The 27,455-nt window shown below is 43.2% G+C and overlaps 1 protein-coding gene across 2 annotated transcripts; it reads left to right on the forward strand.

The window, feature by feature from the left end:
• The first annotated feature begins 20 nt into the window (after nt 1-20).
• On the forward strand, nt 21-27,376 carry LOC109569293 (membrane-spanning 4-domains subfamily A member 5). Of its 2 annotated transcripts, XM_019974634.2 has the most exons (5): nt 22-304; nt 9,342-9,470; nt 12,409-12,465; nt 13,345-13,497; nt 27,254-27,376. In XM_019974634.2, exons 1-5 carry the CDS (start codon nt 152-154, stop codon nt 27,374-27,376), a joined length of 615 nt encoding a protein of 204 aa, XP_019830193.2. In that variant the 5' UTR covers nt 22-151. The 2 variants fall into 2 exon arrangements, with proteins under 2 accessions (XP_070623621.1, XP_019830193.2); XM_070767520.1 differs by lacking the exon at nt 12,409-12,465 and having other exon boundaries at nt 21-304.
• Nucleotides 27,377-27,455: the final 79 nt, after the last annotated feature.

A 27,455-nucleotide genomic window follows, 5' to 3' on the forward strand; every position in this document is an offset into this window, starting at 1 on the left:
TTCCATGACTATGACTCAGCGGTTCTATAATTCCAAGACAAAGCACAATGGCAGTGCTCCAGACAGCCTTGGTACAGAAGAACATGATCTAGGCTGAAGCATCAACTGAACCATTTTCTTTGTTTCACTTCAAAATCTCAACTACACCATCATGGATTCAAGAGCTGCACACAGTCCTGTGTTTCTAGTATTTCCTCCAGACATCACTATGCCTGAATTTCAGTCAGGGGATATTACAGGCACAACCTATGACTCTAGCATGCCCTTTCCAAAATTACTTGCTACAAGAATGAAAATCTTAGGGGTGAGTAAGATTTTCCCCCATGTAAATCCTACAGAGGGTATGTTAGAGGCTTAATGTTTGTTAGCCCCCAATTTGTATCTGAAATCCTAAGCTTAATGTGATGGTATTTGGAGATGGGGTTTTTGGGAGGTCATATGTTTCCGATGGTGGAGCCTGCATGAATGGGGGATTAGAGCCCTTGTAAGGAGAGGCCAGAAAGCTAGCTAGCTTTCTTTCAACAACAGCACTCTGCAACCTGGCAGAGGACCTCCTTCAGAACCCAACCATGCCGGGAATCTGACCTCAGACTTTGGGTCTTCAGAACTATGAGAAATACATTTCTGCTGTTTGTAAGCCACTCAGTCCATGGTACTTTGTTAAAGAAGCCTGAACTAAGACAGTGGGTAAGAAGAGAAGGGGGGAAAAAAAAAATATATATATATATATATATATATACGGTAGAATGATGTTTATTAAATTTATTTTATTGAAGTGTAGTTTATTTACAAAGTTGTGCTACTGAGTTACAAGGGAAGACCTATATCTTCTCTATTTATCTGTTGATAAAACATTTAGGTTGCTTCTGTCTTGCCTACTGAAAACAGTCTGCTATGAACATTGCAAGGGCTTCCCTCGTATCTCAGCTGGTAAAGAATCTGCCTGCAATGCAGGAGATCCCAGTCCGATTCCTGAGTTGGGAAGCTCCACTAGAAAAGGGATAGGCTACTCATTCCAGTGTTCTTGGGCTTCCCTTATGGCTCAGCTGGTAAAGAATCCGCCTGCAATGTGGGAGACCTGGGTTCAATCCCTGGGTTGGGAAGATCCCCTGGAGAAGGGAATGGCTACCCACTCCAGTCTTCTGGCCTGGAGAATCCCACGGAGTGTATAGTCCATGGAGTTGAAAAGAGTCAGACATGACTGAGCACCTTTCACTTTTCATGAACATTGCAGTGCATGTATCTTTTTGGATTATAGTTTTGTATGGATATATGCTCACGAATTAGATTTCTGGATCATATGACAATACCATTTTTAGCTTTTTAAGGAACCTCCAGTTTTCCACTCCCATCAACAGTGTAGGAAGGTTTCCTTGTATCCACAGCCTCTCCAGCATTTATTTTCGTATATATTTTTAGTGATGCTCATTGTGACCAGTGTGAGGTGGCACCGCCTTGTAGCTTTTCACGTCTTAATAATTAGTAATGTTGAGCATCTTTTCATGTGCCTGTTGACCATCTGTATGTCTTCTTTGGAGAAATACCTATTTATAGTCTATACATTTTTTGATTGGGCTGTTTGTTTTTTTGTTGAGTTGTGTGGGCTATTTGTATGTTTTGAAAATTAAGCCTTTGTTAGCTGCATCATTTGCAAATATTTTCTCCCGTTCTCTGGGCTGTCTTTTTGTTTTCTTTATGGTTGGTGACACCATGTTTCAAGGTAGGAGCCAGCTCCAAAGTTTATGCTCGTAAATTCAGGAGATGTTACCACTTCTATATCAATCCTGTGTAAGATGCTATGGAAAGGAAAACATTAAACGAATAAGCCAAGATCCCTGGACTCTTAAAAGTCACATAGTAAAAATCCCCAAACTGACTACCTGTACGATTTTTTTCCAGTCAAGTTCAGAAAAAAGAAAGGAAGGAGGAAATTGAATAGAAGTCAACACACTAAATTCTATATCCCAGGTTGTTCAGTTCTACAGTTTCATATTTTCCCAATGAAAAGTCAAAATTCAGTCTGACAACAATGATATGGTATTCATGTATGTGGAAACTTTTGCAGAAAATCTCTCTAATACTGTAAGTCTTCATCTATCCATCCATCTATCCACTTCATCAACATTAATTATCAATTATTTAGCAATCTTCTTTTCAGACAATGTGGGGATTCAGATATGTTTGAGGCTATGAAAGTGAAAGTGTTAGTAGCTCAGTTGTGTCCGACTCTTTGCGACTCCATAGACTATGGCCCACCAGCCTCCTCTGTCCATGGAATTCTCTGGGAAGGAGTACTGGAGTGGCCATTCCCTTCTTCAGGAGATCTTCCCTATCCAGGGATTTAACCCAGGTCTCCTGCACTGCAGGCAGATTCTTTACTGTCTGAACCACTAGGGAAGCCGTTTGAAGCTATAATATCGCCCAAATCTTAGAAAATATCCTTTCAATACCCAGACCTCTAAGAATAGAAATAAATCAATATTTTTTTTCAGGAAAAATAAAGAGATTAGTACATAAATATGGTCCACTGACATGAGGAATGGGGCCATCAGTCTAAACGGCATTAGCACCTGTTCAAATATAATGACATCCAAACTTCTGCTGAAGAGTGAAAATTATTTTTGAAATACACATTATTAAACTACATGCAGGAAACTATGTTTAACATTATGGGGCCTATAAAAACAAATACAATCTAGTTTCTCTCACTGAAGAGAGAAAATAAATAATTTAAAACTAATAGAATGAAAATGTTAATAACTGCATTTCAATGTAGCATTTACTAAAACTCATAAATGGTGTTGGTGGTGGGGCAGAAGAACCCAGAGGGGATGAGACAACATCATGGCAAATCTGAACACTGAAGAAGTGATGCAATTTTAGAAAGCAGAGAGGAGGGAGGTAGAATATTCTAGATGAAGAAAGCATAATGGACAAAAGTTCACAGTGGCACAGCTATCATGAATGGCAAAGGAGAGCTGGGAGAAAAAAGCTGGGCTTGAAAGATGTGAGAGGACTGAAAAAGGACAAAATAAGAAACAACCAGGATGGATAAGTAAAGTGTGGTATAGCCACACAATGGAATATTATTCAGCAGTAAAAAGCAACGAGCCATCAGTCCACGAAGGGACAAGGAGGCCCTAAAGCACACACTGCTGAGCGAAGGAAGCCGGCTTGCAGAGGCCACCAACCATCACATGATGCCAACTATACGACATCCCGGAAAAGCAAAACTACAGAGACGAAGCCATCAGCGGCTGCCAGGAGGCGAGGAGGGGAGGGCAGGATGAGCGGTGGAGGTGGGGGACTTTTAGGGCAGGAAAAACTATTGTGTACCATAGTAAAGGATGGGTACGTGACGTTGCACATTTCCCCAAAGCCCTGGAACACAACACAGAGACTGCAAGTGTAAACTATGATCTCTGGCGGACAGTCGTGTGTCGAAGTTGGCTCATCAGTGTTAACAAAGCACCATCCGGTGGGAGATGTTCATGTTCGGGTAGGAGGCGAAGGAAGGGGATAGGGCGATATATGGAAACTCTCTCCATTTTCCACTCAATGTTTCTGTGACTCTAAAACTACTTTTAAAAATAAAGCTTACTATTTTAAATAAGATGGTAAATATGGTAAATTTTATATGTACATTTTACCATGGTGTTAACAAGTACAAAAAAATAGATACTAAGTGGTGAGGAGAAGTAACCAGGAAAGCAATTTGGAGACCTAATTTCCAGGAACCCTGTAAACCATCCTTACTCAGATTTTATAACATAGATAAGTATTAATATTTTCCAGTCTGTAAAATCAATAAAATTATCTAAGGAGCTTTATAAAATACACACCAAATCTCCAGACCTTGTTCTAGAACTACCTAATTACAATTTTGAGGGGATGGGGGCCGGAGACCATTTTCAACACTTCTCTGAATGAATTTGATGACCGCTGTGTTTCAAACAATACTGAGAAAAGTAATGGGATTGGGCTTCTCTTTTACACTGTCAAACAGGGAAAATGGATGCTCGTACAGAAAGGCCAGTGAGAAAACAATTTAAATCGTTTAGATGAACAGTAGCAGCCACTGAGCTGAACTTACTCCCCAGATATCAAGCTTTCCCACTGCAGGAGCAGTGACTGCCCGAGAACATTTAGGCCTTGAGAAGCAGAAGACGATGTGTGCCTGCTGGAAGACCTCCCGGCAAGGAAGGAAGAGAGAAGGGGATCAACTTCCCAACCACAGATGGAGAAAAGCTGAGAATATTCGCACTCACGCACTGACACATGGGAAGGGCTTGGGGTGCATGAAACAGGTGCCCCGACACTGGTGACGACAGAAAAACAGAAAAGAGCAAGGCCAAATATTTATCATTTTGAAAACAGAGGGAAGAGGAAAGCTTGGTTACTTTCTGATTGCAGGAGGTCAAGGGACATTCGAAGAGCAGAAGATGACTTTAAGCCTCAGAAAAAGATGATGCTAAAAACAAAGAAAGAGAGGGCAGAAAGAAGACAAGGCTCAAAGGGAGAAAAGGGAACTTGGTTCTGGCATATGGAACGCAAGGTGGCAGTGGGAGACTCAAGCGGTGGTGTTTGACGAGAGCTCAACTCGTGAGTGTGGAGGTGAGGAAGACGGCACCGTTTACAATGGACCTTTATAAACAGTACTTGCTATGGAAGTAGTGACATTGTACAGGAGACAGGGATCAGGACCATCCCCGTGGGAAAGAAATGCACAGAAGCAAAATGGCTGTCTGAGGAGGCCTTACAAATAGCTGTGAAAAGAAGAGAAGCGAAAAGCAAAGGAGAAAAGGAAAGATATAAGCATCTGAATGCAGAATTCCAAAGAGTAGCAAGGAGAGATAAGACAGCCTTCCTCAGCGATCAGTGCAAAGAAACAGAGGAAAACAACAGAATGGGAAAGACTAGAGATCTCTTCAAGAAAATTAGAGATACCAAAGGGAACATTTCATGCAAAGATGGGCTCGATAAAGGACAGAAATGGTATGGACCTAACAGAAGCAGAAGATATTAAGAAGAGGTGGCAAGAATACACAGAAGAACTGTAAAAAAAGATCTTCACAACCCAGATAATCACGATGGTGTGATCACTGACCTAGAACCAGACATCCTGGAATGTGAACTCAAGTGGGCCTTAGAAAACATCACTACAAACAAAGCTAGTGGAGGTGATGGAATTCCAGTTGAGCTATTTCAAATTCTGAAAGATGATGTTGTGAAAGTGCTGCACTCAATATGCCAGCAAATTTGGAAAACTCAGCAGTGGCCACAGGACTGGAAAAGGTCAGTTTTCATTCCAGTCCCAAAGAAAGGCAATGCCAAAGAATGCTCAAACTACTGCACAATTGCACTCATTTCACATGCTAGTATGGAGAAGGCAATGGCAACCCACTCCAGGACTCTTGCCTGGAAAATCCCATGGACGGAGGGGCCTGGTGGACTGCAGTCCATGGAGTCGCTAGGAGTTGGACACGACTGAACGACTTCACTTTATTTTTTCACTTTCATGCATTGGACAAGGAAATGGCAACCCACTCCAGTGTTCTTGCATGGAGAATCCCAGGGACGGGGGAGCCTGGTGGGCTGCTGTCTATGGCATCGCACAGAGTCGGACACGACTGAAACGACTTAGCAACAGCAGCACATGCTAGTAAAGTAATGCTCAAAATTTTCCAAGCCAGGCTTCAGCAATACGTGAACCGTGAAATTCCAGATGTTCAAGCTGGTTTTAAAAAAGGCAGAGGAACCAGAGATCAAATTGCCAACATCTGCTGGATCATGGAAAAAGCAAGAGAGTTCCAGAAAAACATCTATTTCTGCTTTATTGACTATGCCAAAGCCTTTGACTGTGTGGATCACAATAAACTGTGGAAAATTCTGAAAGAGATGGGAATCGCAGACCACCTGATCTGCCTCTTGAGAAATCTGTATGCAGGTCAGGAAGCAAGTTAGAACTGGACATGGAAAAACAGACTGGTTCCAAATAGGAAAAGGAGTACATCAAGGCTGTATATTGTCACCCTGCTTATTTGACTTATATGCAGAGTACATCATGAGAAATGCTGGGCTGGAAGAAGCACAAGCTGGAATCAAGATTGCCAGGAGAAATATCAATAACCTCAGATATGCAGATGACACCACCCTTATGGCAGAAAGTGAAGAGGAACTAAAAAGCCTCTTGATGAAAGTGAAAGAGGACAGTGAAAAAGTTGGCTTAAAGCTGAACATTCAGAAAACGAAGATCATGGCATCTGGTCCCATCACTTCATGGGAAATAGATGGGGAAACAGTGGAAACAGTGTCAGACTTTATTTTTCTGGGCTCCAAAATCACTGCAGATGGTGACTGCAGCCATGAAATTAAAAGACGCTTACTCCTTGGAAGGAAAGTTATGACCAACCTAGATAGCATGTTCAAAAGCAGAGACATTACTTTGCCAACAAAGGTCCATCTAGTCAAGGCTATGGTTTTTCCTGTGGTCATGTATGGATGTGAGAGTTGGACTGTGAAGAAGGCTGCGTGCTGAAGAATTGATGCTTTTGAACTGTGGTGTTGGAGAAGACTCTTGAGAGTCCCTTGGACTGCAAGGAGATCCAACCAGTCCATTCTGAAGGAGATCAGCCCTGGGATTTCTTTGGAAGGAATGATGCTAAAGCTGAAACTCCAGTACTTTGGCCACCTCATGCGAAGAGTTGACTCATTGGAAAAGACTCTGATGCTGGGAGGGATTGGGGGCAGGAGGAGAAGGGGATGACAGAGGATGAGATGGTTGGACAGCATCACTGACTTGATGGATGTGAGTCTGAGTGAACTCTGGGAGTTGGTGATGGACAGGGAGGCCTGGTGTGCTGCGATTCATGGGGTCGCAAAGAGTCGGACATGACTGAGTGACTGAACTTAACTGAACTGATGGAAGTAGGGGAGCTTAGTGTCTGAGAAGGTGGACTGGGAATACATGAAGACAGAAGACGCAGACTCATATATTACACCTTCTAATCACTGCATCATTCTCACCAACCAAAACAGTACTTGGTGTTGTAGGGCATCACAAATGTGGCACAGAGAGAAAAAAAATAGAAAAATGTAGAAAAGATGGGGGTGCTCTGGGCCCTGGAAGATGACGGTACCTCCACAGGCTCAGAGGACTGGTCATCAGCAGATGGGTTTTCTGACTGTCCACTACTTGAGGCCAGGCTGGTATGGTGATTTATTATTTTTTTATTGGAGTATAGTTAGCTTCCCAGGTGACTCAGTGGTAAAGAATCCGCCTGCCAATGCAGGAGACATGGGGGGTGGGGTTGACCTCCTGGAGCAGAAATGGCATTTTACTCGTGTTCTTGCCTGGAAAATCCCATGGACAGAGGAACCTGGCAGGCTGCAGTCCATGGGTCACAAATGAAAGTGGAAGTGCAGTCGCTCAGTCGTGTCTGACTCTTTGCGACCCCGTGGACTGTAGCCTGCCAGGCTTCTCAGTCCATGGGATTTTCCAGGCAAGAGTACTGGAGTGGGTTGCCATTCCCTTCTCCAGGGGACCGTCCCTATCGAGGGATTGAACCCAGGTCTCCTGCACTGTAGGCAGACGTCACAAATAGTGGGACACGACTCGGCGACTAAGCACACACGCATAACTGCTTTACAAGGATGTGTTAATTCCTGCGGTCGTGAATCAGCCATATGTATCCGTTTATCCCTCCCTCTTGAGTCTTCCTCCTTTTCCACTCACCTAGGTCATCACCAAGCAGCTAAGCTCCCTGTGCTATGGTGATTTAGAATTAGGTGTTTTTCAGACTCTATCACTTATATGACAAAGCCTTTGAGGTTTCTCCCCCAGCTTTACTGAGACATAATTGACATATAACATTGTGTAAATTTAAGGTGTACAATGTGATGATTTGATACACATACGTATTGCAAAATGTTTATACAGTAAGGTTAGTTATCACTCCTTCGCCTCAAACAATTACTGTTTTTATTGTGGGAGTGGTGGCGAGAACATTAAAGCTTGGCTCTCACAGCAGCTTTTAGGTCCACAATGCTGTCTTGCTAACTGCGGTCACTACGCTGGACTCTGGATGCCCAGAACATAAAACCAAACATCTGTTCCCTTTGACAAACATCTCCCCATTTCCCTGCCCCCCAGTACCTAGCAATCACCATACTACTCTCCGTTCCTGTGAGTTTGATGTTTTTTTAAAATAATTTCATTTATTTTTGGCTGTGCTGGGTCTTCACTGCTGTGTGGGCTTTTCTCCAGCTGCGGTGAGCGGGGCCGCTCTGTGGTCGTGGTGAGCAGGGTTCAGCAGCTGTGGCTCAGTAGCTGTGGTTTCCCAGCTCTACAGCACAGGATCAATAGTTGTGGTGCATGGGCTCACTTCGTCCTCGGCATGTGGGATCTTCCTGGACCTGGGATCGGACCCATGTCTCCTTCGTTGGCAGGCGAATTCTTTACCACTGAGCCACCAGGGAAACCCCGAGTCTGAAGGTTTTAGATTCAGCATATAAAGGACATAACGTGGTATTTGCCTTTTCTTTTGACTTACTTCACTTAGCACAATGCCCACAAGATCGATCAATGTTGTTGTAGAGCAGGATTTCTTTTTGTGATTGAATAATATTCCTGTGTGTGTGTGTCTTTATCCACGCATCTGCCAGTGAACCTTTAGGGTGTTTCTCTGTCTTGCCTACTGTGAATAATGCTGCAATTAACTTGAGAGTATAGACAGCTCTTCGAGATAGTGACTCTGGACATATACCCAGGAGTGGAGTTGCCGGATCACATACCAGTACTATTTCTCACTGTTTGAGGAATCCCCACACTGTCTGCGCAGTGACACAGCCGCACCAGGAGTGCACAAGGGCTCTCTCTTCTCAACATCCGCTCTAGCGTTTGCTCCCTTGTCTCTTTTATGACTGCCATCCTAATAGGTGTGAAGTGATATCTATTTGTGGTCTTTATTTGCATTTCCCTGATGCTTGGAGAGTTTAAGACAGACTTCTCAGCCTCACCTGGAGAGTCTTTTTAGTAAGTACAGGATATGACCTGAGAGTCTGCATTTCTAATTCCCAGGTGATCCTAATGTTCCCAATCCACGGACTACATTTTCAGGAGCAGGGAATTCGATCATTTTACCTCTCATCAATCACTGGACAGAGGGATCAAGAAAATATCTGTAGAAGCTTCTACCGTCATCATAAAGAAGCGCCTACCATACTTCCTTCATTTAAAAACGGGGGTAATTTCCTTTTAAGCAGAAGGAGATCTCCTAAATTCTCACAGGAAGCCCGCCACTCTGGTCTCTTCTCACCAGGACGTTCTCCTCTACTTGCAGGCTGTCCAGATCCTGTTTGGAGTGATGAACTTTTCTTTTGGAACTGTTCTCCTTTTCACCTTGGAAGATCCATACCCAAGGTTTCCCTTTATATTTATTTCAGGATATCCATTCTGGAGCTCCATTTTGGTGAGTACAAGTCAGTCAGATTCAATTTGAAGTCATGTCAACGGGGATTTTAAGGAGTTCTTAGTAATGAAATGAACTATGCTGAGTTGTATGATATGGTTTGAAAAATCAAAATCAAATTTAACTCTGTTGAAATGATTTCCCCATTAACTCGTCAGTTACTCGTATTCCATCATTGGTCTTGAGGTTCCTTTGGGAGTATTTGCTTGGGTCTTGACACCATTCGTCCACTCATCCATTCAAAATGAATTACTATTACAAGTCAGATATGGAAGACCCTGGTGTAGGAAATGGCAACCCATTTCAGTATTCTTGCCTGGAAAATCCCATGGACGGAGGAGCCTGGAGGGCTACAGTCCATAGGGTCACAAAAAGTTGGGCACAACTAAGCAACTTCAGTTTCACTAAGGAAAACAGCATAGAGGTTTCACAAAAAGTTATTAAAAATAGATTTATGACCCTGAAGTTCCACCTCTGGGAATATACCCGAAGGGAGTAACAGCACTTGGTCAGAAGCATCTCTGCACTTCTGTGTTCACAGCAATGATTACAATAGGCAAGGCATGGTGCAACCTAGACGTCCAGCAACGGACGAATGAAGAGGCGGTGGCACACCACACACAGCGAAACACCACTCAGTCTTGTTCGTAAGAAAATGAGGATATTCTGCCACCTGTGACAACACGAATGGACTTCGAGGGCATTATGCCAACTGAAACGTCAGACAGAGAAACACAAGTACCAGATGGTCTTGCTTACATGTGGACTCCAGGAAAGAGGCCAGGGGGATGGGCAGAGGTGAGCAGGGAGCTGAGTGAATCTGCTCTAAAGGCACACACTTCCAGTGTGAGATACGTAACTGCCAGAAATGCAGTGCACAACATTATGACCACAGTTAACACCACCATGTGATACATGGAAAAAACTTTAAGAGGGTGGATCCTAGGAGTTCTCATCACAAGGAAACTTTTTCCTTTCTCTTTTCCTTTATTTGATACTTATACGAGACTATGAGTGGATGGTAACTAAATGTATGGGGTAATCTCATGATACACGTAAGTCAAATCATTAAGTTGGATAACCTAAACTGATGCAGTGCTATACTTCCATTATATCTCAATACATCTGAGTGGGGGAGAGGGGCAAAGAAAAAGAATAATGCGTGAGCCCTTTCCTCAGAGGGCTCTCACATCCAGCAAGAGAGAAAACATGCAAACAGGTCATTTCAAACTGGTCGATAGATATCACAGAGCCACAAAAAGTGCTTATGTAAGCAGAGAGGAAAGATCAATTTCCTCTTTAGAGAAGTGGAGAAGCAGCTAGGGTTTCTCAGATGTGCCTTTGAGCTGCACAGAAGCATTTAATCACATTCAATAAGCATTGTTTTAGCACCTATTCTAGTACCAGAAAACTGGCAGTGTCTGGGGATTCTGAGAAATGGCAGTCCCTGGTCTCAAGGTCTCAGCTGAGTAGTGAGTGTCAGTCGCTCAGACGTGTCCAGCTCTTTGCGACGCCATGGACTCTAGCTTGCCAGGTTAGAACACTGGAGTGGGGCTGCCATTTCCTTCTCCAGGGAATCGTCCCTGCCCAGGAATTGAACCTGGGTCTCCTGCGTCTCCTGCCTTGGCAGGCAGCTGAGTCAAGTGTCGGAGAATTATCGTCTGGTGTGATGGGTGATGATAAAGGACACACAAGGTGCTGCTGTGCTGCTGCTGAGTTGCTTCAGTCACGTCCAACCCTGTGCCACCCCACAGACGGCAGCCCACCAGGCTCCCCGGTCCCTGGGATTCTCCAGGCAAGAACACTGGAGCGGGTTGCCATTTCCTTCTCCAATGCAGGAAAGTGAAAAGTGAAAGTGAAGTCGCTCAGTTGTATCCGACTCTGTGCGACCCCACAGACGGCAGCCCACCAGGCTCCCCGGTCCCTGGGATTCTCCAGGCAAGGACACTGGAGTGGGTTGCCATTTCCTTCTCCAGTGCAGGAAAGTGAAAAGTGAAAGTGAAGTCGCTCAGTCGTGTCCGACTCTTAGCGACCCCATGGACTGCAGCCTACCAGGCTCCTCCGCCCATGGGATTTTCCAGGCAAGAGTACTGGAGTGGGGTGCCATTGCCTTCTCCACACACAAGCTGACTCTGCAGAACAGAGGGCAGGTTCTCCAGAGACATCTGCAGCTTGACTGACAGTCAAAGGATGAGTGGTTCACCTGGCGGGAAGGAAAGGAGTGGGGGGCGGTCGGGCGTTAGAGGCCGTGCTGCCTTGCCGCATACCAAGGGAGAGTCACAGGCAAAGGCTTAAGGTACGGGAGGACATCTTCTCTTCTGAGAACCCAGTCCAGCCCAGACAGCAAGAGTGGCAGGATGGAGCTGAAGACTCCAGTCCACATGACTAGAAATTTAAAACAGATACATTGTAATCAGACTGGAAGTTTCCACCAGAGGATAACAATACACAGCATGGCTCACCTCCATGGAAACTGCCAGGATTTTTCCAGAATTTCCAGCATATTAGCTGCACCTCCATCTATGTTCTCATCCAAGAGAACACACTGGACTGCAAACGGTTCTGAAGGAGGCTTCTTGTAAGAATGGTGGAGTCCAGTCTCACTGGCTGTAAACCGATGGGACACCAGGCTCTCGTGGCGTCAGAGCTGAGTCCACAACAGCTATGAACGGAAGACAGATGAGAAAACAAAAGAGCCCAGTAAGGTTGAAAACTTCTCGTGTTCAAATAGGCAGGACCAAAGCAAACTTCTAGTCCCGGATTTCCCCCACTATACACTTAGGACAATCATTAAGGCATCAGCGCCTCTCACTGCTTTGGGGACTGTGTGAACTAGGAAGGAGGGATGCAAAGGAAAGGGACAGCGGTCTGTTAACCATGAGAATTCTTTAAGTCGGTTCAACGTGTCCGTCACTAAGATACGTATTCTTTTTAACAGTTTGTTAATTCTGGAGCCTTTCTAGTTGCACTGGAAAGAAAAACCACAGAAACTCTGGTGAGTTATACATCCCCTTTTCTAAAGAATTTTAACGTTAAACAAATCATTCCAGCCTTGAAAACGAATTTGGAAAATCATTAAGCCACTATAACTCCACAAACTGCCAAGTCCTGACACCGGTCAATGGCGTTTACCCCCTTTTTCACAGAATCACAGAACACCAGTGCCATTTTCAGGGCACCTAGTTGAGTTCTTAGACTCTGAGGCTTAATAAATGACTTGCCCACGTTACTCAGTCATATGGGGAGGACGGGCTTCAATGTTCTGGTAACTTCCTCATCCATTTTCTGTAATTCAACCTTGTAAGCAGAATCTCAAAATAAATAACCATGTTAATGAATGCGAACTTCTAATTTACAAGTAAGTTATAGAGTATTTTCACTTTTCCCAAAGAAGCAAAGCCATGCGATACTAATTCATAGGCCAATCAATTATTTTCAGCAAAGGACATCACCTGGGGGCTTGTAGTTCTAGAAGAAAATAAAAATTGCAAAGAAATACAAGGTTTCATTAAACAATCATAAAATGAAAATGTCGACAGGCCACGACTTTTACTAGAGCTTCAAAGGCAAGGTGATGTGGCTGCCCCCTAACTGTTAACTCCTCTTTTGTCTGCTGTGTGCTGCTTCCGGCGATTAAAAGGGGGGCAACTTAGGTACGGCTTTGGGGGGATGGAAGGGTTATGCCCAGTTCTCTGGATCCCCTCCTTTCTGTGGACGAGGACCTGAAGCCCACAGAGGTCATGTGAAGGCGCCTGAGGTCACAGGCCGCTCTGGGGCATCTCAAGGCTGTGAGAACAGCCTGTTCTGCGTGTCCGTGGCTCTGTCCGTGCGCTGCACTGGGCTGTCACCGCATCCCGGCCTCACTCTCTTTCAGGTGACGCTGAGCCGAATAATGAACTCGCTGAGCGCCGTGGCAGCGGCAGCTGGAATCATCCTCCTCATCATTGGTTTCCTTATAGATCGAGACTTCTTGTGCGGCTATTCTGGAGAAGTTAGTGAGTGCCACGCGGTTACCACCCTATTCATTGTAAGTGTGCTGCACTTTTAGGGCGAGGAGAAATGGGTCTACTCAGGAGGGTTTATTAGCACCCGATTGGCATCAGCTAAAAAACACTGCAAACATGGGTATTGTCTTTTATTCACAAACATCTTACTGAAATCACAGTATCTGATAGACTGTTATGTCAGGCACTGTAAAATAGAGAATGAAGGCATCATAACCCCCACTTTTAGAAATTCACAAATAAAGAGATAAAAGAAGCATACCAGTAAATATAATCCACAAGATAAAGTGATATATTAAAAGAAAAGTGTGCATATAGCAATATGGTAATAGTTCACTCCTAGATGTACATATAGTCACATATGGAATATTTTTATGGTACTGGTTTTAATACTTAGACTGGACTTCTGATAAAACATGGTAGATAGAAAACAGGCATTTATTTCTTCTCTTTCCAAAATACCACTGAAGTTAGTGTGAGGAAATGGAAAAAAATATGAATCTACATGGAGAAAAAAATAGTGAGACTCCCAAATTGCTGAGAAAGCTAGAAAAGGGAGATCCTAATAAAAGAAAAAAACTTCATATGGCACATTCTAAGAAACACTGAGTGTCTGTATGTACGAGGACTACAGAAAGCAAGGCAGAAGAGAAGGAAATAGAGGCTGGTTCTGGTAATTGTTAACGGAGCTATTTGAATCAAACCTTCTCTGAAAACAAAGAAAAATGCTACATTAAAAAAACCACTTCAAAAACACAGAAGAGCTGAAGAGTCAACTGAAGCTCCTAGATCAATTTTTACACAAAAGCCTCATCTAAAAATCTATCAATGAGATGCCAAAGACCAACACAGCTGCTTGTCCTCAAGGCCTTTTCCACCTCTAGGAATATACCCAAAGGAAATAAAAGCACTTGGTCAAAAGCATATCTGCGCTTCTGTGCAACACAACAAGGCCAATGTTGTCTAGCTGGAATCTGATTCCCAGCCTAAACGTAGGGCAGGAGAAAGAGGCCACAGCCCAGAGTCCACTCCAAGTATGAAGACTTAGAAAAGATCTCCACATTGAGAATAAAGATCTGGGTCCTTGATAGATTACTGTACCCTTCAGGTAAGGGCAAAAAGACATACAAACTCCTCTGCCCCATAACAGCAGAGAGAACTTACTGAACAGAATAAAGAAAGAAAGGAATCTCCTTGAGAAACTGTGACCCTATACCAGATCCCCTGACAACCTCCTCCCACCCTGCACCCCGACCAGGACGTGAACCTTTGGTTAAAACAAACTGGGTGACCCCTGCACTGTTGCTGGGAATGCAAACTGGTGTGGCCACTATGGGGAACCTGGCGGCTCAAAGGTAAAGAGCCCGCCTCCAGGGCAGGAGGCACAGAGGCGCAGGTTCCATCCCTGGGTCAGGAAGATCCCCTGGAGAAGGAAATGGCAACCCACTCCAGTGTTCTTGCCTGGAGAGTCCCATGGACGGAGGAGCCTGAGGGGCTACAAGAGACACGACTTGGTGACTAAACACCGACAACTATGGAAAACAGTGTGGAGGCTCCTGAAAAACTGAAAGTAGAGTTTCCATATGAAGCAGCACTCCCACTCTAGGCTTGCACCTGGGAGGAACTATGGCTCAGAAAGGTACCTACACCACAGTGTTCATAGAGCACTGTCTACTGTACTCAAGGCATGTTGCTTTTCCAAGCAGTCGGCTCTTCACATCAGGTGGCCAAAGTATTGGAACTTCAGCTTCAGCATCAGTCCTTCCAATGAATATTCAGGGTTGATTTTCTTTAGGATGGACTGGTTGGATCGCCCTGCTGTCCAAGGGACTCTCAAGAGTCTTCTCCAACACCACAGTTCAAAAGCATCAATTCTTTGGTGCTCAGCTTTCTTTATGGTCCAACTCTCACATTCGTACATGACTACTAGGAAAACCAGAGTTTTGACTATATGGACCTTGTCTGCAAAGTGATGTCTCTGCTTTTTAATATGCTGTCTAGGTTGGTCATAGCTCTTCTTCCAAGAAGCAAACATCTAACTTCATGGCTACAGTCACTGCCCAGAGTGATTCTGGAGCCCAAGAAAAATAAAATCTGTCACTGTTTCCATTTTCCCCTCATTTATTTGCCATGAAGTGCTGGGGCCAGATGTCATGATCTTCATTTTATGAATGTTGAGTTTTAAGCCGCCTTTTTCACTTTCGTTTTTCACCTTCATCAAGAGGCTCGTTAGTCCCTCTTTGCTTTCTGCCATTAAGTGGTATCATCTGCATGTCTGAGGTTGTTGATATTTCTCCCAGCAATCTTGATTCCAGCTTGGGATTCACCCAGCCCAGCATTTCTCATGCAAGTACGTTAAATAAGCAGGGTGACAATATACAGCCTGGATGAACTCCTCTCTTCATTTTGAACCAGTCCATTGTTCTATGTCCAGTTCTAACTACTGTTTCTTGACCTGCATACAGGTTTCTCAGGAGGCAGGTAAGGTGGTCTGATAGTCCCATATCTTTAAGAATTTTCCAGTTTGCTGTGATCCACACAGTCAAAGGCTTTAGTACAGTTGTACTGCTGATCCTGTTCGTGACACCAAAGCCTTGCTGTTCACGCTGTCTGCACTGTTTGCTGAACCCAGGGTAGGCAAAGCGTGAGCTAAGAGGCTGGAGGAAGACTCCAGGGGCCTTAGGAATTGCAGACACATTTATCCTCTCCTGGCTGACACAGCAGCCATAACGACATACTCTGTAGCTCTCCTCTCGTGGCTGACCGACGGACGCAGCCGTGACGCAGCCATGATGCTGCCACCTTGCAGGTGGAGCCCATGCATCCCTACAGCACAAACCAGCTCGCGGCCAAGCGAGTCCCTCATGGCTCGTGTGGGCAAGACTGTCAGTGATCTCAGCTGTTACATAACTATTATTTACAAAACATGGGGTGAGACAGTCTTCTTGGCTAATTTGCTTTCTCCCCTCACTCGTCAGAGAAGCAGAAGTAGATGTTTTGCTGTAATTCCCTTGCTTTTTCTATGATTCAACAGATGCTGGCACTCTGACCTCTGGTTCTCTTTCTTTTCTGATGTACATATGGAAGTTCTCGGTTCACATACTGTTGAAGCCGAGCATGAAGGATTTTGAACTCTACCTTGCTAGTATGTGTAATGAGAGCAATTGTGTGGGAATTTGAACATTCTTTGGGATTGGAATGAAAACTGACCTTTTCCAGTCTTTTGACAACTGCTGAGTTTTCCAAATTTGCTGGCATATTAAATGCAGCACTTAAAGAGCATCATCTTTTAGGATTTTGAATATGTATATATGTATACACACACACTTCAGTCGTGTCCGACTCTGTGCGACCCCATAGACGGCAGCCCACTAGGCTCCCCCGTCCCTGGGATTCTCCAGGCAAGAACACTGGAGTGGGTTGCCATTTCCTTCTCCCAATGCATGAAAGTGAAAAGTGAAAGTGAAGTTGCTCAGTTGTATCCGACTCTTAGCGACCCCATGGACTGCAGCCCACCAGGCTCCTCCATCCATGGGATTTTCCAGGCAAGAGTACTGGAGTGGGGTGCCATTGCCTTCTCCAATACACACACACACACACACACACACACACACACACACACATTTATATATATAATTATTTGTTGTTTAATCACCAAGTAATGTACAACTCTTTTGTGACCCCATGGGCTGTAGCCTGTCAGGCTCCTCTGTCCATGTGACTTCCCAGGCAAGAATACTGGAGTGGGTCATTATTTCCTTCTCCAGGGATCTTCCTAACCCAGGAGTCAGACCCACATCTCCTACATCCCCTGCATTGGCAGGCGCCTGCCAATGCAGGAGATGTGGGTTTGACCTCTGGAGGAGGAAATAGCAACCCACTCCAGTATTCCTGCCTGAAAAATCCCATGAATAGAGGAGCCTGGAGGGTTGCAGTCCATGGGATCCCGAAGAGTCAGGCACAACTGAGCACGCACGTGCTTATATATATATAAAACGTCTTTATGCATGCACCTGTTTGTGGCCGTTTCAGTTGCCTCCATGGCCTGCCCGTTGGAAACAGTGCTGCGGTGAACGCTGGGGAGCAGCATCTTTTTGAACTTCAGTTTTGTCTGTTAATATCCCGGGACTGGGACCCCTGGATCACGTGGTGACGCTGGTTTCAGTATCTTAAGGAATCTTCATACTGTTTTCCGTAGTGGATGCAACAATTTACATTCTCACCAAAAGAAAACCACTGCGTCTTGATTATGGCAGTTTTGTAATAAGTCTGAAAAGGGGAAGTGCAAGTTCTCAAGCTCGTTTTTCTTTTTCCGAATTGTTCTAACTGCTATGGGCCCTCTTCCACATGAATTTAGGCTCATCCAGTCAATTTGGGGAAAAGAAAAGCCAATTGGAATTTTTATAGGTATTACATTGAATCTGTAGACCATTATTGACGCCGTAATATACACAGTTGTTTGATCCATGAACCTCTTCATTTGATTAGTTCTTTAATTTCTTTGTCAATGACTTTCAGTATACAAGCCTGTACTTCTTTTGTTAAATTTATTCCTTATTCTTTTTTTATGCTATTACAAAGTTAAGGTTTCCCAGGTGGCACAACCCACCTGCCAATCCAGGAGACTTAAGAGACATGAGTTCAACCTCTGGGTCAGGAAGGTCCCCTGGAGGAGGGCATGGCAACCCACTCTCATATTCTTGCCTGGAGAATTCCATGGGCAGAGGAGCCTGGAAGGTTATAGCCCATGGGGTCACAAAGAGTTGGACGCAACTGAAGTGATTTAGCACACATACATGCACAAATGGAATTGCTTTCTAAATTCTATTTTTGCAATATTCATTGCTACTGTGTGGAAATACAGTTGATCTTTATATTAATAGACTATATACTCTCACTCTAACTTATTATTTGTAATACTTATTAGAGGATTCCTTAGGCTATTTTATATACAAGAACATCAGTTCAGCGCAGTCGCTCAGTCGTGTCCAACTCTTTGAGAACCCATGAACCTCAACACACCAGGCCTCCCTGTCCATCACCAACTCCCGGAGTTCACCCAAACCCATGTCCATTGAGCCGGTGATGCCATCCACCCATCTCATCCTCTGTTGTCCCTTTCTCCTCCTACCTTCAATCTTTTCCAATGAGTCTTTTCCAATGAGTCAGCTCTTCACATTAGGTGGCCAAAGTATTGGAGTTTCAGCTTCAACATTAGTCCTTCCAATGAACACCCAGGACTGATTTCCTTTAGGATGGACTGGTTGGATCTCCTTGCAGTCCAAGGGACTCTCAAGTCTTCTCCAATACCACAGTTTAAAAGCATCAATTCTTCAGTGCTCAGCTTTCTTTATAGTTCAACTGTCACATCCATACATGACCAGTGGAAAAACCATAGCCTTGACTAGATGGACCTTTGTTGGCAAAGTAATGTCTCTCTTTCTTAATATGCTGTCTAGGTTGGTCATAACTTTCCTTCCAAGGAGTAAGCGTCTTTTAATTTCATGGCTGCAATCACCATCTGCAATGATTTTGGAGCCCAGAAAAATAAAGTCTGACAGTATTTCCACTGTTTCCCCATCTATTTCCCATGAAGTGATGGGACCGGCTGCCATGATCTTAGTTTTCTGAACGTTGAGCTTTAAGCCAACTTTTCCACTTTCCTCTTTCACTTTCATCAAGAGGCTCTTTAGTTCTTCTTCACTTTCTGCCATAAGGGTGGTGTCATCGTATGCAAATTCAGATAGCTTTCCTTCTCTTCCAATATGGATGCTTTCCTTTCTTTTTCTGTTCAACTGCCCTGGCTGGAACATCCAGCACAATGTTGGACTGAAGCTGCAGGAGCAGACAGACGTCCTTATTTCTCTCCTCTACTTTGGGAGAAAACATCTAGTCTTTCACCCTTAAGTAGAACGTTGTCTGAGAACTTGTTTCTGGTTGAGGACATTCTCTCCTCTTCCTACTGTGTTGAATGTTTTTGTAATGGTGATAAATTAGTTACATGCTTTTTCTCAGCTTACCTATTGAGACGATCATGTGGTTTTGTCCTTTATTCTATTGATATGGTATATTGCATTGATTTTTTTACCCTAAATAAACCTTAGGTTCTTGAGATAAACCCCACGTGGTCATCGTGCAGAATCCTTTTTAAGTGTTGTTGGATTCAGCTTCCTAGTATCTTGTTAAAAGATTTCTGCATCTGTATTTATAAAAGAACTTGATCTATAGTTGTCCTTTTTGTGTGATGCCTTTGATTCTGTGTCTGGTTAAAACTGGCCTTACAGAATGAGCTGGGAAGTATTCTCTGCTCTTATATTTTTGGGGGAATTTGTGAAGCAATGGTATTGTCAGTAAACATTTGGAAGAATTCACCAACAAAGTCTCCTGGCCTTGGGCTTTTCTCTGTAGAAGTTATATAATTACTTGTTATAGATATACTCAAATGTTCTCTCTCTTCTTGGGTTAATGTCAGTAGTTTGTGTCTTTTTAGGAGTGTGTCTCTCTGTTGGCATTAGTGAATGCAGAATACGCCAGTAACAATTTCCAAAGATGACCTTGGCGGTCCTACGTGTGTAGGACCGTCTACCAATAATCGAGAACTCTGAACTAGCAGCGAGGGGAGGAAAGGGCCAAGACGAAGAGCACATCGCCATCAGCAGTGTCTGTCACTCTGAGCCAGGCGGGGGTGGGGGGAGCTTTGTTTCAATCATCTTGAGTGGAAGCAGTTTACTTGGTAATTCTGAGGCACTTGCACCCCCTGTCTGCGAGCTGTCCTGTCTTTTGGACCATTTACTTCTGGAGAAATGCTAGAAGAGTAGAGCTTAAGGTCAGGAAAGGTGTGTGGGGTAGTGGTGGTGGTTAGCAAGGTCTTACTGAACAAGGCTCAAGTGTATTCTTTCTCTGATGAAGTTTCTGAAATACCCAAGCTCCTGCCTAAGTTGGCAAAGAATGATAAATAGCTGTCAAAGGAAAGTAGTCTGTATCAGAGGGGAAAACTGACAAATTTATTATATCATCCATGTTCTCAGGATGGGAGTCAAATCCATTGAAATACTGATTGAAATATAACACAGAATTAATTTCTAAGGACTCACAATGATTAACTGGGAAGTAAGAAGTTTGAGGAATAGTGACAGCCTTGGAAAATCCACCCCTCCCTGCTGACAAAAGGAATCAGCTGCCTCTGACAGGTGGAATTTGTCAAAAAGAATCTATCCCACAGCAAATTTCTTACACATAAATAAAACTAAAAAAAAATCTGATATTTTAAGGAGGAATCCAAGATAGTTGTTTCTAGAAGGGATATTGCTCAAAGAGACCTTTTACACATTAGTCTCTGTGGCTGGGTAAGGATGACAAAACCTGAAATGACTCCTGCCCTGTGACCTATTCTTACACACGCAGAGAAACACAGATAGGAGGCAGATGGGCAGACAGGATGGCTAGTGGCAAAGCTTGGGCAGGCCTTCACCGAGAAAAAAGAACACAAGAACAAATCTGGAGAGATAATGCAAAAGGACTCTGGGAGACCAGCGTCCTGGACAAATAAATAAACCCTGCTCGATGAAAAGGGCTACAGTCACCTCACCAGCAAGGACAGTCAAACCCTGGGCAGGGAAGCTCACGGGATCCAGGGACGAGCCACCAGATGAGTCACAGGACCGTAATGGTGAGGGGTCTGGCCGGGCACCTTCCAAGATTACTAGCAAAATCTACGACAGTTAAAAGCTTAATTTGTTACATTTGTTAAGCAGAGGAGAGCACAGCTTCTCAGGCCCAACAGGCAAGAACAGAAAAGGGCGCCAAGAGCAACTTAACTTCCCTTTCACTTTTCACTTTCATGCATTGGAAAAGGAAATGGCAACCCGAGCCAGTGTTCTTGCCTGGAGAATCCCAGGGACGGCGGAGCCTGGTGGGCTGCCGTCTATGGAGTCTCGCAGAGTCGGACACGACTGAAGCGACTCAGCAGCAACAGCAGCCCCAGGGTTTCATCAGCTGGAGTCAGTCGTGGGGTGGTTTCAGGGACAGGACAGGAAACAGTTAGACTTGCAAAGCAGAAGAGTTGCAGGGACAGATGACAATCTTATTTTCGGAAAATACGAATTAACATAAAGTTACCATTAAAACAGTTCTCCGTGGGTTTATCTTGAATAAAATAATGAGGCTCTGAAAAGCCTTATGTTAAAAGCTTGAATTTAGGCGGTAGTCTTTCTCATCAGACTGTGGCACACTTTAACTATTTGCTGAGTTATTTTCTTTTCACTTCTCAATTCTCAGCAATCATAACTAAAACTAAAAAATAAAAATAAGGATTCTGATAATTACAAAAAAGGAAAAAGTAGAAGCAACTGAATGGACAGCTAACTTTCCAAAAGCATCAATAAAAGAAGAAAACAGAACAACATCTTCAATATGCTGAATAAAATAACTGCCAACCTATAATCTATCATTATCCATTAGAATATCTTACATGAAGGTGAAATAAAGAAGTTTTAGAGATACAAAAATTGATTTTGCCTCCTGTACACCCCCACTAAAGGAATAATGAAGGATGAATTCCAAATAGAAGGAAAATGATAGCAAATGAGGTACCAGAAAAAAAAAGGTCAAAGGACAGAATAAACACGTGGACACACACAGGTGAATACTGCTTGCATAATGCAGTAAGAACACTAATAATACACACTGGAACTAAAATCAAGCACTTAGAATACCAGGCAGCATCAACATATGCGCAGAAATGGGGAGCGGTGGCACTTCCGCTGCTGCGTCTGCTGCAGGCTTTAGTTTTACAGGCTTCCCTGGTGGCTCAGACAGTAAAGAATCTGCCTGCAGTGCAGGAGACCAGGGTTCAGTCCCTGGGTGGGGAAGATCCCCTGGAAAAGGGAATGGCAACCCACTCCAGTATTCGTGCCTGGAGAATTCCATGGACAGAGGAGTCTGGTGGGCTACAGTTCATCGGGTCGCAGTCAGACACGACTGAGCAACTAACACTTGAGCTTTACCAGAGACGAGGGTAAAGGTTTGAAGAACTTGAGACTTTGGTCTGTTTTAATGCTTGAAAGTGAAAGTGTTAGTCACTCAGTTCGACTGTCCGTCTCTATCACCCCACGGACTGTAGCCTGCCAGGCTTCTCTGTCCGTGGAATTCTCCAGGCAAGAATACTGCAGTGGGCAGCCACTCTCTTCTCCAAAGGATCTTCCCCACCAGGGATCAAACCAGGTCCCCTGCATCGCAGGCGGGTTCTTTCCCTTCTGAGCCACCAGGGGGCCCTGCAGCTACACAGGGGGCCCTTAATATTGCAGAGAGGGGCTCCTTCTACTTATTCCTTTCTAGGCCTGGGTCAGCCGTCCTATACCCCGCGCCATTCCACAGAGATTGCAGAGCAAGCTTTATTCCTTTCTAGGCCTGTCTCAGCTGTCCTATACCCTGCGCCGTTCCACAGAGATTGCAGAGCAAGCTTGTGCCTGTTTATCGATTTTGTATCTTGCAACTTCACGGAATTTTTGTTTATTAGTTTTAATAATTTTTGGTGGATTATTTATCAATAAGCAAAAGTTAAGTGCATTCTAAACACTAATAACAAACTATCAGAAAGAAAAATTAATGAAACAATCCCATTTGAAATTACATCAAAAAAGATAAAATATACAGGAATAAATTTAACCAAGGAAGTGAAAGATTGGCATACTGAAAAATATGATATTGAATAAAGAAAATAAAGAAGACACAAAGAAATGGAAAGATACCCTCTGCTCATGGATTAAAGGAATTAATGTTGTTAAAATGTCCATACTACCCAAAGCAATCAACAGCCAATCAATCCCTACCAAAACTCCCTGGCATTTTTCACAAATATAGAAGGGAAAAAAAAAAAAACGCTAAAATTTGTATGGAACCACGATACACCACAAATAGCTAAAGTAATCTTGAGAAATAAAAAGCAGAAGATATCGCACTTCCTGATTTCAAAGCATATTACAAAGCTACAGTCATCAAAAAAGTACAGTATTGGCCTAAAAACAGAAAGATGCATCAGTGGGACAGAATAGAGAGCCCAGAAATAAACCCCAGATCAATAGAGAGCCCAGAAATAAAGCCACACATACATGGTCAGTCAATTTATGACAAAGGAGCCAAGAATATAAAATGAGGAAAGGACAATCTCTCCAATAAATGGTGTTGGGAAAAACCAGGTAGTCACATGCAAAAGAATAAAACTGGGCCACTATCTTTTACACCATACACAAAAATAAACTCAAATGGATTAAAGACATGAATGTGAGACCTGAAACTCCTAGAGGAAGACACAGGAAGTAAGCTCCTTGACATTGGTCTTGGCAATGATTTTTTGAATTTGACACCAAAAGCGAAGGTGAAAAAAAACAAAAATAAACAAGTGGAACTACTAATATCAACCTAGAAACTTCTGTATGGCAAAAGAAACCATCAAGAAGATAAAAAGTCAACCTATAGAACAGGAGAAAATATTTGCAAATAATATATCTGATATGAGTCTAATATCCAAAATAAAGTTTAAAAACCATACAAATCAACAGCAAAATAAAGCAAATTAAAAAATGGGCAGAGGGTCTGAATAGAAATTTTTATGAAGGATACAAAAGGCCAATAGATACAAGAAAAGATGCTCAACATCATGAATCATTAGGAAAATGCAAATCAAAACCACAATGAAATATCATCTCACACCTGTGAGATGGTTATTATCCAAAAGGCAAGAAATAACAAATGTTGGCTAGAATGTAAAGAAAAGGGAACCCTTGTAAACTCTCAGTAGAAAAGTAAATTAGTGCCATCACTATGGAAAACAGTATGGAGGCTGCTAAAAAGTTTTAAAATGGAACTATAATATGATCTAGAAAATCCACTCTGGCATTTAATCCAAAGCAAACTGCAACGCTAACTCGAAATATGTGCACCCCCCCATGTTCACTGCAGTAAGATTTACAATTGCCAAGACATGGGAACAACTGTCCACTGATGGATGAATGATAAAGAAAATATGAGATACACATACACACATACATACACAGGAACAGTATTCAGTTATAGAAAAGAAACCTTACCATTCTCAACAAAATGGATAGACCTTGAAGAAATTATGCTAAGGGACATAAGTCAGATATTGAAAGATAAATGTTGTATGATATCACTTATACATGGAATCTAAAAAATCCAAATTTATAGGAACAGAATAGAATGGTGGTTACCAGGGGCTGGGCAGTGGGTGGTTTGAGGAGACGTTAGTCAAAGGGTTTAAACTTCCATTTACAAGATGAATACGTTTTGAAGACCTAACGCGTGGCATAGTGTTACTGTTAACACCACTGGATCACGTACTGCAGTGTCACTAGGAGATTAGGTTGTAAATGTTCTCATCATAAAGAAGAAAGGATGATTACATGACGTGATACAAGTGTTGACTGATGAACATTATGGTGGTAATTCCACCATAATATATAATGTGTTACATCAACATGTGTACACCTTCAAGTTATACAGTGTTATATGTCACATATCTCAATTTTTTTAAAAAGTAAGTGAAAATGCCAGGCACAGAATGGGAGATAACCTCCTCAATACATGTAACTGATAGAGGACCCACATCCAGAATACATAAGCATTCCTGAAAATCAGCAATAAAAAGACCAAAACATAAAAGTAAGGCCTGCACAAGCAGCTCACAAAGAAAGGCATACCAATAACGAGGGAGCATGTATCTGTTCAACACTGTTAATTACCAAAAAAATGCAAATTAAAATCACAAGTAAGATACCACTGCACATACACCAGAATGGCTTGAATTAAAAGAACTGGCAAAATTGAGTGCTGGCCAGAATATGAAGAAACTCGAATTCAACCACCTTGGAAAACCACTTGGCAGTTTTTAACAAAATTAAGCATAGACCTATTTATATATCAGCAATATACCCAACAATGTTCTTGGGAAATCTATTCATAGCAATTAAAAACTTGAAACAATTCAAATGTCTATCGGCAACAGAGAGGCCCAACCAACAGTGACTATTCGCACAACGGGACACTGATGCCCGCAGCAACACGGCTGAGATGCAATCCATCTGCTGAACACACTCAGATACAAAATTAGCAGGTGAATTTACCCAGCTGTGCTAGAAATCAGAAGAGTGGTTTCCTCTGGAGGGGGTAGGGGAATTGACTAGCAAAGGACACTAGAGAACTTACTGCATGATGAAGTGTATGGTTCTGATCTAGAAATCGCAGAAGGGCAAAGAAAACACATTTATGTTAAAACTCTGCAACGGTAAAAGAAATGGAAGAATGTTTTTAAAGCAGGTAACAGCGAAGTTTTAAGGTTTTTATACACAGAGAGAAAATAAAAGTGACCAGAAAGTCAAGAACACAAGGGAAAAAATAGACAAAAGTTTATGAGTAAGGACCAAACATGTGAATGTAGCAGCCAACGACACTCAGAGGGATACTCACGTCCACTGGCGGGAAATGCCAAGCAAATTAGCAATGGGAGAATCCCAGGGACGGAGGAGCCTGGTAGGAGGCCGTCTATGGGGTCGGACACGACTGAAGCGACTTAGCAGCAGCAGCAGCATTTATACACACTCGACTGGCAAAAATCAGAGTTACAAAAGTTATGACTGGCAAGGAAATGGTGAAACGGATGCTTTTGTGTGCTTAAGCAGCAGAAATATGAAATGTTCCTAAGACTCTGGAAAGCAAGGAGACATTCACTTATATGAAAGATGCACGCACCTTAACCCAGAAGGCAGTCCCCACAGCACTGAGTCCCCTGCACATAAGGACATGTGGGCAAGGGTGTTTATTGCAGCATTTTTCAGAATGGTAAACACAAGGAAAAAGACAAAAAACAAACAAAAAGCAGAAAAGAACAGGAGAAAGAAGAAATAAACTATTTCCAGTCACTAAAGAATAACAGAATCATGACTACGCCAAGAGATACTGTGCTTAGTCATGTCAGACTCTTGGCAACCCCATGGATTGTAACCTGCCAGGCTCCACTGTCCATGGGATTTTCCAGGCGAGAATACCGGAGTGGCTTGCTATGTGTGACCTGAGAACAATTTTTCAACCTCTAGTCAAAGCATGCAGACACAGACACTTGTAGCACAGAGTGTCAACCGCGCTGATCTTTACAGACCTTCACCATCGAAACACAGGTTGTGCCCAGCTACTCACAGGCGTGTGTCCCCACAGGCACTCTTAGTGGCCAGAATACAAAATATTTTAAAGGTCCTCAGTGGTAACAAAAAGAACACAAGAAGTTACTATTAGCGTCACATTAAAAGTGTCTTTTTCTGCATGTTCCTCTTTTTCTTAGCCTGTAGGTTTTTTCCCCCCCTTTTCTTTCCTTTTCTATTTTTGCTCCTTTTTTGTTTCTTAACCTTCTTTCTCTTTCAACAGGCCGCTTTTAAAATATCTCTCTGTATTGCATGTTTATGAAGTGCAGTCACATAATTTAGCATATAATTTAGAAAGCAGATGCATAACTACCTCTTGCATAACTTCCTCCAGGAGAACAATGACGCTGTTCTGTACGGGGCTCTGCTGTGCCTGCTGTGTGAAAACGCCCACACTTCCTCACAGCCCTCCAGCAGCTCGCTTCCTAAGCATTAGACACACTCGAGACATGGAGGTCTCATTTCCCGTCCTACCACTGCTGCCCCATCAGCGTCGGAAATCTCTATTACATGAGCATTACTGTGCCAATACCGTAACCCTTCATATGTTTTTCTTCTGTTATAGGGAATTTTGATTATGTTGATGGCCTTCAGCATCATTGAATTTCTCATTTCCCTGTCTTTCTCCGTTATGAGGGGACCCACTGAGTGTGGTGACTGTGAGGAATGGGATGGAGCAGAACTCTGAGAATAAAGGCTTGATATACAATGTGACTGAGAGGCGAATTATGCTTGGAGGAAAAGCCAGCAGGAACACAGACTCTTAA

The sequence above is a fragment of the Bos indicus genome, chromosome 15 (genome assembly GCF_029378745.1).
Source record: "Bos indicus isolate NIAB-ARS_2022 breed Sahiwal x Tharparkar chromosome 15, NIAB-ARS_B.indTharparkar_mat_pri_1.0, whole genome shotgun sequence".
Taxonomy (NCBI): Eukaryota; Metazoa; Chordata; class Mammalia; order Artiodactyla; family Bovidae; genus Bos; species Bos indicus.